The 13100-nt window shown below is 36.5% G+C and overlaps 1 protein-coding gene across 12 annotated transcripts in view; it reads left to right on the top strand.

The window, feature by feature from the left end:
• Positions 1-13100, top strand: part of LOC124157847 (E3 ubiquitin-protein ligase HECTD1) — a 111909-nt gene that overhangs the window by 57380 nt on the left and 41429 nt on the right. For 11 of the 12 annotated variants that reach the window (XM_046532883.1, XM_046532886.1, XM_046532893.1 and 8 more), the window contains 5 exons: positions 664-840; positions 6082-6279; positions 7868-8031; positions 10723-11108; positions 12265-12434. In XM_046532883.1, the coding sequence (XP_046388839.1) occupies positions 664-840; positions 6082-6279; positions 7868-8031; positions 10723-11108; positions 12265-12434 (1095 nt within the window). The remainder of the gene's footprint in view (positions 1-663; positions 841-6081; positions 6280-7867; positions 8032-10722; positions 11109-12264; positions 12435-13100) is intronic. The other variant, XM_046532892.1, reaches the window with a different exon arrangement.

Below are 13100 nucleotides of genomic sequence, written 5' to 3' on the forward strand. Positions count from 1 at the left end.
GCCTGTATTATCACCATTCCAGGTGTAATGAATCATTTTGCCAAAATGTTTTGCTTTTAGAAGTGGTTTGCGGCTCGAATGAGATTGCCGAGCTGGCTTGTCTTCCTTGCCCCTAAAATCTCCACTCCAGTGAATTCTGCCTTCTAAATTTTATTATTTATAGTTTGATATTGCTGCTACTGAAGCAAAATTAATGGCTATATTTATATTATTAACAATAATAATTTGAAAATCTTAGGATGGCTCTTGAATTGAGTGACATGTAGTGGCTAATCATATCTGCCATAATTACATCCTGGTATTGTGGAAAAAGAAATATGTAGAAAGGCTTTAATACCTTTCCTTAATTTTGTTTAATGAGAAATATTAATAGATTTAAAAAATAACCAAATATGCCTTAAAAGTATCCATTAAAAGAAATTGAAATTAATAAAAGATATTAATGCTACTGAGTGTAGATAAAATTTTTTTTATTATGTATGCACTGTTACACTCGAAGATACTCGAACAATTCCATGAGTATGAAATTTAGGTAATAATAAAACTACATTCATGGATCTCTAACCATCACCAATTATTTGCTAAATAGATTCTCTTAAAGTTATTCTTTTCTTACTAAGAGGGCATATCATTTTCAAATTATAACTTCCAATGTCACCTTAGGAAAAGCTGCGAAGGAGGCGGAGGCCAACTTGAGACGTCAGCGCCGCCTCATGAGAACACAAGTTTTACGGCACTTGGTTGTTGGTGCTCGAGTTGTCAGGGGCATAGACTGGAAATGGCGTGACCAGGATGGGAACCCCCCTGCAGAGGGTACTGTCACTGGAGAGCTGAGAAATGGTAAGCTTACATTTAGAGTATCGTACGTAGATTTTCATGAGTTAGGTAATGTTGATGGTATGTATGTTTTACTGGGCATTGGAATTTGTAAATTTCAATCATTCAAATCACATTAGTTATACATTTGTGCCTGGGTGGTTTTTGCACTTGTATTAAAATTGCTTATTACTTAAACTTCCTCTCAGCTATACTCTTATCATTCACAGCATTAGAAATCGGATTGTAATTTTTTTCAAATAAATTCAACATTGAGCTCCCCCTTTGGTACAAATGCATTTGTTAATACCTGCACTTGCCAGTTACATGTTTGCAATAAGTTACTGTACATGAAGTAAGCAGTTTCAAATGGGATATAGTTCATCTGTAAGAAACTAACTAAATATACTTTTCTCACAAGGTTCAATAAGCATGCATTTCTACAAAGGGTGAGATGGATCCCAATGAGCAATGAGCATGTAGGCCACAAAAAGGAGATTTCCCATTTTGGGAACTTGAATTTGGCCTTTCCAAATCACAAGATGGGAAAAATCTTTCCCAAAAGTTTTACTTGCAAGTATTGGCTTATCATATTGAATCCATGGGTTTGGGAGTCAATTCTATCTAGTCCACTATTCTAACAGAAAAAACTGGAGGAGAAATCAAAATTGAGTGGGAGTTACTAGCAAGATTCAAATTAATCTTATAATTTCACTTAAAAATTCATTACCCTGGAGGCATTATCTAAAAAGTAATTTGATAAAATTGAATTGATGAAATCTAGTGCCAATTTAGATTTTCCTTGTAAATATCTCTTCATTCATGTAAATTCATCATCTATGAATAAGTCTTTATGGGTAAAGTAATGGGGATTAATATTAGGGCATCGTTTAGCTGACCCACAGTAAGGAAATCTACTGTACAGAGTACTTGTCAAATCAGCATTACAGGAAAATAGTTTTATTTTACGTAAAAGTTTTTGCATACAACTATGTTTGTCTGTTGATTTACCGATTATGATTTTGATTTATTTTTATTTTGCTTCATTGGGATGGAAGCTTCTGTGTTTTGTTTACTCTGCTATATTTCTTTGGTTACGTCTGCATTTCTTTGGTTAGTACTTGCTCATTTTTTAAGAGCTTTAACTTTATTTCATGCTGGTTTGATGTTCGAGTTCATGTGAATGTTACTTTTTGCAGTACAGTATGTCCTCTACTTACGAACATTTGACTTACAAACTTTCAGTGGTACGAACATTCAAAAAATTCAAGTGTGCCCAAAATTTCAAAATTGGAGTTGGCTGATGTGGGGTGGTGAGGCTTAGAGCAACTGCAATTTCAGCACTGTCTAAGCAAAGTATTGGGTAAAGTTAAACAGATTTGAAGTCGGGAACTGTTCATTGTTTCCCCCATTCTTCCTTCCCGTAACCAGCGAAACTTTTTGGCTCCAGCCATGTCGCATCAGGAGCTGTGTCAGTTTGTCACCATCGTTAGTTAATGCAAATTATAATGCAGTGTTGCTTTCTGCAGGATAACCACACTTTTTGATGCCTTGCATACGTTTTTCAACTTATGAACATGGCCTCGGTACGCACGCATCTTGTTCGTATGTCGAGGACTTACTGTATGTCAAATATCCTTGAATGGACTGGCTGTTTCTTCTCCTTGGTCTGCCTAATTTTTTGTTTTGTTAACCAACAGGTTAACCACACTTTTCGATGCTTTGTTGTTGGACAAATACTTGCATAGCAAAAATGGCCTGTTATAAACTCAAAGAAATGCAACTGTTCTTCCTAGTGCTTTGCATTTTTTTATTCTCTATACTAATTACTTCCATTTTCCTTGAGATAAGGAAGATGGCTGAAGGTTAGGAGATGATGTTCATTGTTATTAACTTTATTTGGGCAAGAATAGGGGAAAAGAGATGATTCTTGAAAGATGGACTGAATGTAGCTGAAAACATGAATTGCAATACCGCTTATTGCTTTGAGTTGATTGCAATGTAATGAAGGAATAGAAAATTCTCTTTTGAGGATGTTTGGATTGATGCAGATAAGTTTTCATGTGTGCCTGCTTCCAGCTGCATCAGAAGATAATGTATGAGTGGAGCCCACTTACAATGAACCTACTTAAAATGACATGACATTCCCCATCAAAGAAAGGCATTTATGCAATGGAAAAACAATTATCCACTTATAAAAAAATGCTTACATGCTGCAAATTTTCTGGGCAAGAGGAATCCTTAGTAATTTTATTAGTCTGTGAATTGTTGCGAGAATAGTGTGGATATCACCTACTTTTTAAAACTGAAATAAATTTATAGATGCTTTATAGATTATATGCATGCTTTTGCAAGTCTCATATAAAACTTCAAGAGAAATTTTTATGGATAATTTATGAATCATATGCATGCATTCATGCTCAACTATAATTATCATGAGGATTAGGCTAAGCACGCTCAAGGTTGCTACTGGCAGTCACTTGATCCGTTACTTTTTGGCTATCACTTGTTCCTCTGCTTAGAAACCTGAGAAATAATGGGGGTCTAATGGTTGGAGACAACAGTGGCCTAGTGTGTATGCAGTGGCCTCCACTAGCAGTGAGAGCCGGCCACTGCCCCAGCCTGTGGCTTGACTCATTCACTTTGCAACTTGAGTTACTATACTAGTGCACGTTCGCAATTCACATTTGTTTCGCCAGCTGCAGCTTGTGCTGGCCACTAGTGGCCTTTCCTTGAGGAACTTGTGTGGTGTATCTACTGGTGTGTAATGTGGCATTAAGAGCCAGTGTATAAACAGTACAGAGGATTTTTATTCCTTAGGCTATTTTTGTGCCTTGCAATTGCTAGGAATTTATTATTCTGAAAAATCTATGTTTACATACATGGCTTCAATTTAGCTTTTAATTAACTCATGTTTAAATCAGTGATGGATTGAAAGCAAATGTACTACATACATTTTTATTGCATTAATAATTGTAATCTGTTTTTGGGCTATATTATTTTACTGTTGGAAAAAATCATTCATGTTCACAAATTAATTCACTCCTCTTTTGGCTTTCAAAAATCCGGACTGACTTGAGGGAAAATATTGTTGAGGGTTGCTAAGTACTGGGATAATAATTCTTTCAAATGAGGATAAGAGTGCAGTTGAGCATCCTGGTTCCGGAATTCCCTAATGTGGGAACACCTGTAATCTGGCAATATCAGGCAAACATTGTGGAAAATAAAATTTTTTTGCGGAGTAATTGCATCTTGAACAATTGATCTTTACCTGCTGACACTGTTTCCCGGCTAAAAAGAAATTCTCGTGTTGTATCTGTTGGCAATTGGACAAACTTTTGCTCCAGTAATATTTGTTAACTTGCTGGAAACTGCTGCATGCTGCACCGATGCAATGCAGACATGACTTGACTTCCCTTGATGGGACTCTGCCCAGCATTCTTGGCCCCATCGTGGTGTAGATGGAAGACTAACATAAATATCATGAGACTTTTTAAAAGCGTTCTTTGAATAAGCTATTGTAAAAAATGATCGTGATATATAGGAGGGGATAGGGAGTAAAAATGGAGCAGTAGAAATGTGCAGAGTCTATTTGCTTTGTCACAGTCCATGCAAAGGAAGTGAAGAAACCCTTAATTGACCCGCAATGATATTCCCTTTGGGTTTCTACCTCACAATCAGTCGCTCCCAATTTAATTATGAATAGTTGAACAGATGGAAGCACCCCAGCACCAAGTGTTAACGGAGTGGACAGCGTAATTTGGACACATTAAAAATGTTTTATTTATTTTATTTTTCTTCAAATAATATTTAATATTTACGTTTGTCTACAATTTGCGTTTATATCTACGTTGACATCTTTCATCAGTAATGTTGTACATATGAAGAAAACATAGTTCTACATTGGTTTCTCTGTATTATCTCTTGCCTATATACATTAGCTCATGTACTGTAGAAATTTTTAGGATTCTTTGACTTATACTTCAGGAATTATATGCTAAAATCAACATTGAATGCTTTTTTCATTATTCATAAAAATATAATTACCTTTGGTTTGAGAAAATGTCTGAAAGAAAGCATGCTTTGCTCGACTGAGGTTATGACCTTACTGAGTTGGAAGTGGGTTGTATAACTAAAGACTATTGCAGTTTTAGAGCCAAACTCTCTGTATGCAATCTCAAGTAGTATGCATGACACAAGTAGCAGCAAAAGGACACACATACCCATTTAAACACACAGGCCTGAACAGTTTTAATAAAAAAAAAACTGTTCAAGAAGCATGTTTAATGTCCGTGTAGGAGCAAAAGCAAAATCATTCCCGGATGAGTAATAGTGTTGTATTTTTATCATTCTAGCAAGAAAATGTGAAAGTAGCCCCCAAGAGGCAACATTAGAATGGTGGATCATTCTGTGTGGTTGACGAAGTTATGTAGTGTGTAAATGAGCCTGATTGAGGGTAGAAAATGCTTGGAGATTTTTCTATTTAATCAAATTATTAGCTGTTCAGAGTGAAGGAAAATCATTGTGAATGAGAGTATAAATGCTTGAAACGTAAGCTGCTGGAAAAAGGTAACATTTGTAAAAGAAACCTATGCATCATCTAACTTTTATAATTTAACTGATACATCTATAGTAGCAATACTGTTATGAATTGCAGTTTGGGCCATGATAAGTTCAATACTAATCAAGAAAATTAGAATCCTTTAATATAAACTATTTTAAATAGATCAATTTGGGAGCATTAACAGGCCCAGGATATATTCAACACATGTGTTAACTGAGCAACATTGTTACTGAAATTAATTTTATTCTTCATTGATGAGTGTAAGGCTATTTCTCCATTGTGAAGTAACTTTTCTCCCAACTTTGATGTTATTTAAGATCTGAATTAATCTGGAATAATTTTTGCCTGATATACCTAATTCATTTTTATTATCTCTCTCCCATTAAAAAAGATAAATTTAGTTTTATAGCCAGTGGGTGGTGGTTAATAATTTAGATAACTGATAGGCCTTATGTAAGCTTTATACCAAATTATTTTAAATGCAGTTTATTGCTTCCATGATTCTACTCCTTTTCAATACCTTCATGTAACCATACTGGCTCTACAGATATTGCTTATGAGTGAGTGTGTAGTCGTGACTGATTTGGAACAAATGAGCTAGTCTGCTGTTTTCCTGATGAGAATGGGAACTGCAGTAGTGTTTTACCGTCAACTCTTATACTTTAATGCCTCCCATATCTGCATGTCATTCATGTTGTAAGGTTGGATTGATGTCACATGGGACCATGGTGGCTCCAATTCATACCGCATGGGAGCAGAGGGGAAGTACGACCTGAAATTGGCTCCTGGCTTTGACGGTGAGGCCCATGCTCAGTCTGCATCTGCTGCTCCCTTGTCCTCGATCTCAGTGCCTCCTCCTGGCTCTACCAAGTCAACTCAAGGCACTGTGGTGATGGGAGGTGAGCAGTGGCCTTAAATCCTCTTAAACTCTAGGCATGCCGAGTTGAAAGCCAAAGTTATGTATATAGTCAAGGGGCTCTCCCCTTAAGTAATTCACTAATTGAAATCGCACACAAGTTTGGACTTGCCTACTAAGAAAGACCATATCCTCTAAAAGATATTTAGGCCCTCAATGATGTTGCTGCCATTGCAAAATCAGAAGCAGTAATGTCAATGACTAGTTACCAGTGATATCAGTGCTGGTTGTCTCTTATTTTGTGGTGAAGTGGATATCATGGTGGCCCAAATTACCTTTGTGGTGGAGTCAGTTGTAAAGAGGTTCTCTGTATCTGGGCTCGGTCCAATACTTGAAGGGAAATTCCTTTAGTTATCTTGGAATACTTTCATTGTTTCTATTTAAATTTTGGACATGTGAAAGGAAATACAGGTTTGCCCTTTTATTAGGAATGGTATTAGTTTGAGCAGGCTTATGTTGAGATTATTAATACCTATACATCCATTAACCTGAAGTTGCTTGGCATTTTGTAATGTTCATGTATATTCAGGTTGTTATTTAGTGAGAATATTAAACAGAATGAATATGATGATTGTCAAGGATTCCATTTTCCTTTTCAATTGGATGGTGACAGCAATTTCTGTTGCCATCTCCACAAAACTATTTATTCTTACAGTACTAATGATAAATTTTCTCATGACATAATCTCAGGAACATTAGTTCAATGAGCCAGACCATGGAAGATAAAAAGGCATTCCACACTGTTTAACCCATTGGCTTGGTATTTTAAGTCATATTTATAAGGTTTAATTGTTTTTTTCCTAGATATTTTCGTAGGAAGAAATTAAATGTTATCCTTCCATTTTCATGGCATCCTCTTTTGTAATACTAACATAGATTTTTATGGCATCAGCACGTACAAGTCTTTATTTTAAATTTTATCTGTAAATACACATTTCAAGTTGATTTGTATTGTGAAATACCGTATGCATTTTTCAATTATTATTAAAAATGTAATACTTTTTTTGCAAACTAAATTATCATTTATTACTTGGCGAAGGCGAAAAAGTAACAAAAAATGATAAGTAGAAAAAAAAGCAAAAATAGGTTTGGAGTGCTTGTGCGTTTCCTGCTCTTTGCTGAAGGCATTATACAGCCAGGAAATTACTGTATCATTAAGCCAATGGGTTAAATATATACCTATTTAGCAAGAATACCAGCTTTAATCCTGAAAAATCCAGTAACAGTCTATTAGATGTCTTAGTCGGACACTGCACACTAAATGCTCATTTTATTCCTTGCATTAGCATTTAATAGGATTCTGAAGCAGATTGATATTTTTCTTGTAAGTATGTATGTTCAGTGTGATGTAATGCTTTGTGTGTTGTGTGGGGTGCTGTGTTCCTGTTGACAATCTTGCTGTTCTCTGTCAAACTTTTCTCCATTAATGTGCACTTTGATTAGTTAAGAAATTTTTTTCTTCCTTGTGGTAAGTCATGCTTCAGGGTTTTGTGTATTTTCTTTGGTAACAATGGTTTATATATTGTGGAAAGTCTGAAAGAACTTGAAAATTATCCTATTTTTTTTTTCAGTGAGAAGTGGTAAAAATGTTACTGATACATCCAAAAGTTCTAGTGTGTTGGCTAGTAGAAAGTCTAGCTCTACTCCAAGCTTACCTGATGCTACGGACAATCATAATAAAACATCAGTAGCTAGCACTGATCAAGCTGCTTCAGCAGATAACTTGGCTGCCAAGGTGAGCTTGTAGTGTGTCTCTTTACATTTTCTTATTTGTTGGAGAACTGTAATAAAATCCATTCCCATCTCAAGTAATCCAATAAGTTGGGCATGTGTACATCTCAGATTTAGTGAAACCCCTCTGAAACAAAAACTCAAAATACTGAAATTATGCAGTCTTGTTAATCGGGAGTCTGTTCCCCGGAGGTGATTTGCAAGTTGCATCATCCCAGGTGCACAAAAATTTATGCGAGCCTGCATGTGTTTTCTTCATTTACCTTTGCATACTTCAAAACTATGGAAAAAATGATATTACGTGCAGCTGCAATGAGAGTTGTGGGCAAGAGACCACATTTAGGAAATTTAGTTTGTATTATTCCATCACATTGCTAGCTTTTTTATTAATTTTCAAAAATGTTTGCAGCGTAGGATAGATGAATGCTGATGAGGGAGCAACTTGAAAGCATTTTGTGTATTGAAAGTTTTTCAAAGCATTTTATATTAGACTATCATCTGAAGTTTATGAAGCTAAATAATAAAGTTATTACATACAATGGAACCCTGATCTATCGTTCCTGCATTGATTGTTTTCCCGCATTCATCGCTCGCCGTTCCTGGTCCCAAATAAAGTTCCATGTAGACAATGTAAATTTTTCCCTCATCTGTCGTTCCCCGAATTTTGGTTTCCCGCTTTGATCATTTGAAGATCGTGTTCCCGACATATAATTTTACCGCATCCATCGTTTGGTGAAAAAGAGACGAAATATATACTGTGTGTCATTTATGGCTAATAACAACAGGCACATAGTTTGAATCTTCCCAGGGGATGGAACTAAAGAAGGGAGAAGCTCAGTGCCGTGGGATAGTAGCATTAATACATTTCTCAAGATCCATTATCCCCCTCCATTCAGCACTCACCTTCCCCCTCTGACGCTTTCCTCTTCTCCAAAATCAAGCAAAAGGTCCCAGCTCGTGCAGGGAACCTTAGCTTTGAAAGAAAATATCAAGTTACATGAGAACAATAGAAACGTGACTCACGCCTCTCCCATTATTGCCCACTGAACTTTTTCAACCTACCTGCTTCAACGTTCCCAGTTTCTGGAGGTCAACTGCTGCATGAATCACCTATTAGTTCAAAAGGTGTCTAGCAATGAATTTCAGCAATTGCTACTTTACTTTTATTAGATTGATGTATAATTAATGTGCTCGTTATTCAAAAAAGCATGACCAAACATGACGTCTTTCTAACTTTATTGAAGCATTTTAAGCAAGGAAATAGTTGGAAAATTACGGTGGTGATTTCTGGCGAAACTCGATATCCTCGTAGTGGAACTTCTTGGAAGATTATGCAGCATTTTTTCCGAAAACAGGATATCAGGTTATTATCAGTTATCAATTTACGAGTTATACTTTTCTCTATTCTCAGAGTTACTGATGTTGGGATATCTTCTCAGGATATTTTGTTTCTTCCTACTAGCAATCCGAATTCATATGCTCATTTGGCACTACGCTACTTAGAAATGAGTGGGTAAGTTGCCATCTTTTTAGGACAAAAATTTTTATGGCGTAGTCATATGGTAATGCTTCACCCTCTGCAGTATGCTCTGGGTGCGCTGTCCCCGACAGCATCAGTGCCGAACTTCAACTTGTTAGAGTGGTTCCGTACTTTCTAGGGTGGGTTGACTTAAAAGTAGCGAGTGTTTTCCATGTGGTTTAATAAAGTCAGGTTTCATTTTTATTAGTTTCATTTTTATTCGTCTTTGGACCATGGACCTTCCAAAGATGCAAGCGATAACTTTAAATGATGGACTGAAAGCAATTGAAGATGAAGAAAATAATCCAGGCTAGAAGCACGTGAGTATTGCAGAATGCCTCAGGTAGTCCGCTTGCACATGATAGTAGGGGTGAGGGTAGAGCAAACTACTTGGTGAAAGCAAGAAGTGGGATGAAGCAGAGGATCAGGTGGGCGTGCCGCTGACGATTAGCGCAGTCTTGTTGACGCTTTACACATTGCCTAAATTAAATGAAAAACATATTTATTAGATAGGAACATTTCTAATAATAAACTATTTTTGGCCTTAGCGATCCATCTCACAACCAATCACTGTGCCGGAGGAAGCGGTTGTTTCAGACATAACATGCACATTGCTCTCGTGAATACGTGTACTGGAAATGGCATATAATGGATGAGAATTTTTACATCAGACACATTCGTAATAGCAGTGTAAATGCAGAGTGGAGTGCAAACATCTTTTAGCAAGGTGGCGTGCTCCTTTAGGATATTGAGAGAGATATTTGTTGAGTCAGCAATATGACCTCAGTGTTTTGATAAAGTATATACTAGTATTCCTGTAATTAGCTAAAATATTGTTTGAATCCTTTGATGAATATCATAATTACACGCCAAAATCCTGCATTTCCTGGGACAAAGGCAACCTAGCCAAATATTCCAGCATTGATTGTTTTCCTGCATTCATCATTTTTTTTCATCCATCCCCCTGAAAAACGATACATTGAGGTTCCACTGTGTAACCCTTAAGTTTGACAGTCATTTCCCCTCGAACCAACCATTCTTGAAACTATCAACCTTTTGCTGGTGATGTATGCTTTTGAAATTGTGATACATAGTTTTTGAAGCAAATTTATTGGTAATGTGTGTAGTCTTGAGAATGGGATGAACAGAAATAATTCCAAACTTTTTAATTTGCAGCAAGCAGCTGAGGCAATTGCGGAAAGTGTGTTGAATATTGCCCGTGCAGAGGCTGCTGCAGTGTCTTCTGAGCCACATACATCCACGCCATCCTCTCATGTGTTGTCCACCACTACAACCTCTTCACAGACTGGTCTCACTGAACTATCAGTTTTCATGCATCTCCTACAAGAAGCTGGTGGTGTGCTTGACTCGCCGTGCACTCCCACAACAACGGCCACTAGTACTTCTTCATCCATCCCTCCTCCCTCTTTGGCTGCTGCTATGGCGACGGCTGGGGATCTAGCCACCATTGTTGAGTCATTGGCTCTGGGGGAAACAGCTACATCTGCTGCTATGGCAGCTGGTGCTCTGCCTTCTACAATTTCCAGCACGGGAAACCAAAAGTATGCTCATTTTGTTTTGCATTTAGGATTGTTTCAATTATTAGTTTTTGTTATGATCAAGGAGACTTAGGATTTCATTTTTATGGGGTAAAATCTCTTATCGTTTTCATTCTGACTTGATTTATACTTCCTACTAACTTTGCTGAGTGATATCTTTCATTGGAATTTTTTCTTCCTAAATATTTGTGTTGCTATTATACCACCCTCTTAGCTAAAATTTGATTTAGGTGTGATTACTGCTCATATGTTTTCTCACTATATGCCTTGCTTTTCAGGATCATATTTATGAATGTATGATTTTTCTGTGATTGTGCTAATATGTACAGTTTTAAGTTTTAGAGTGCCATTTATTCTGTGATTGCTGGTAGGAAGACAGATAAGGAGTTTTCTCTTCTCACTTGGAAATCATTGCTTTAAGATGGCATGAAGAACAATTTCAGTAAAACCTCAATGCTTGGAATTTGTCGGGAGGCATTCCTTTATGCCAGGATGTCTTTAGGCTATAAACTTTCTTCAATGACTATGCCGACTACTTTCAGACTATGTACCCTCAGTCCCCAAATTATAAATAGTGAGAGATGACAAATGAATAAATGCCTGATAACACACTGTAAGCCCCCTGTCAGATTTGATGATAATCATCTTTAGGCTGACAGATGGTGAATTTGGAAGGCATCGCAGGTCCAACTGGCACTCCTGCTTCAGATAAGCTGCTAAGAAAATGGCAAAACTAAATTAGAGATGTGAAAGCAAGACTATAGGTCACAATAAAGAGAAACTCCTCAGAAAATTCAAAATTTGGAGGTGAAAAAATGGAAAAATAATTTATAGGTGAAAAATTTATCTATAGAGACATCGTTTTCTTACTTGCGTGCTTCATTTTATGGCTATTTCAAAATTATAAGAGTTCTTCGTAAGAGGTTTTTCTCCAAGCATTTTATATGAGAAGGGACTAAGGCTGACTTCACTATGGGGTTGTTTTTGTATAATTTTGCTTAGGGGATTTACTGCATTTCTCATTTTCAGCTTAAAATAATGTGTTGTAGTTATAAAAGTTCTGTTCCTTAACAGGTTAGCCTAAGCTCAGCTTTTGGCATAAATTGAAATAATTATCATGAGTCTAAGTTACTTATGAAAGAACGCCTATGAATTTCAGGCATGGTAGTGAAGCATCCTGTGGGAGGAGCAATATGATGTCACGAATCAGCAGTGGAACAGCAAACCTCAGTGCTGGCACAAGAGTGCGGGTCACATTGCCAGCAAGCCATAGCGAGGATAAAACTGGGGATAATTGCTTCCGGAATAACCAGAACAATGTGCTTTCCAGTGAGTATCGTATTTTGCTTTTGATTATAGTCCAAAATAATTTTTTTTAGGCTCTTCCTTTTAATTTCTTACTTGGTTTTTTTCTATCTAAGTGAGGAAGTAAGTAGCCATTTAGGACCTGGAAATGTTTAGAATCCTTCATGTGAAGCGTAAGGTATTTCCTTTTCGCACTAATCACTAATATCCTATAAATTCACTTTTGTGTGTTGGATTTTGTTTCGATTCCTTATGGCACATGGTTTTTGCTAATTGGAACAAGAAATGGGTAGGTTTCCTTAGCAGATGGATGCTCTATACAGAAGAGAAAATCATTGCATCTCTTCGTTTATGAATAAATTTGTGAGGGATTTACTAGAAATTCAAAATTATTTTAGAAATTAATAGATTTGTATGACACCACCAAGTGTACTGATGTGTAGTCGATGTTATTCATCAATGAGCATACTCCTATCAAGGTATTATAAACTTGTCTTTAAAATCACTTTTCAGTTTAACTTGGGTTGATTGTAGGCTTGGGAATACCCGAATTACCCATTGTTTGAAATATATTTGCAGAATGGATTAAATATTGTGTGAACTTTGTGAAGTCCTAGTTACATGATACATTAACCAGTTAATGTGTGACTGGATGAGAATTTTGGTGGACCAGAGACAATCAACATGTTC

The sequence above is a fragment of the Ischnura elegans genome, chromosome 4 (genome assembly GCF_921293095.1).
Source record: "Ischnura elegans chromosome 4, ioIscEleg1.1, whole genome shotgun sequence".
Classification (NCBI taxonomy): Eukaryota; Metazoa; Arthropoda; class Insecta; order Odonata; family Coenagrionidae; genus Ischnura; species Ischnura elegans.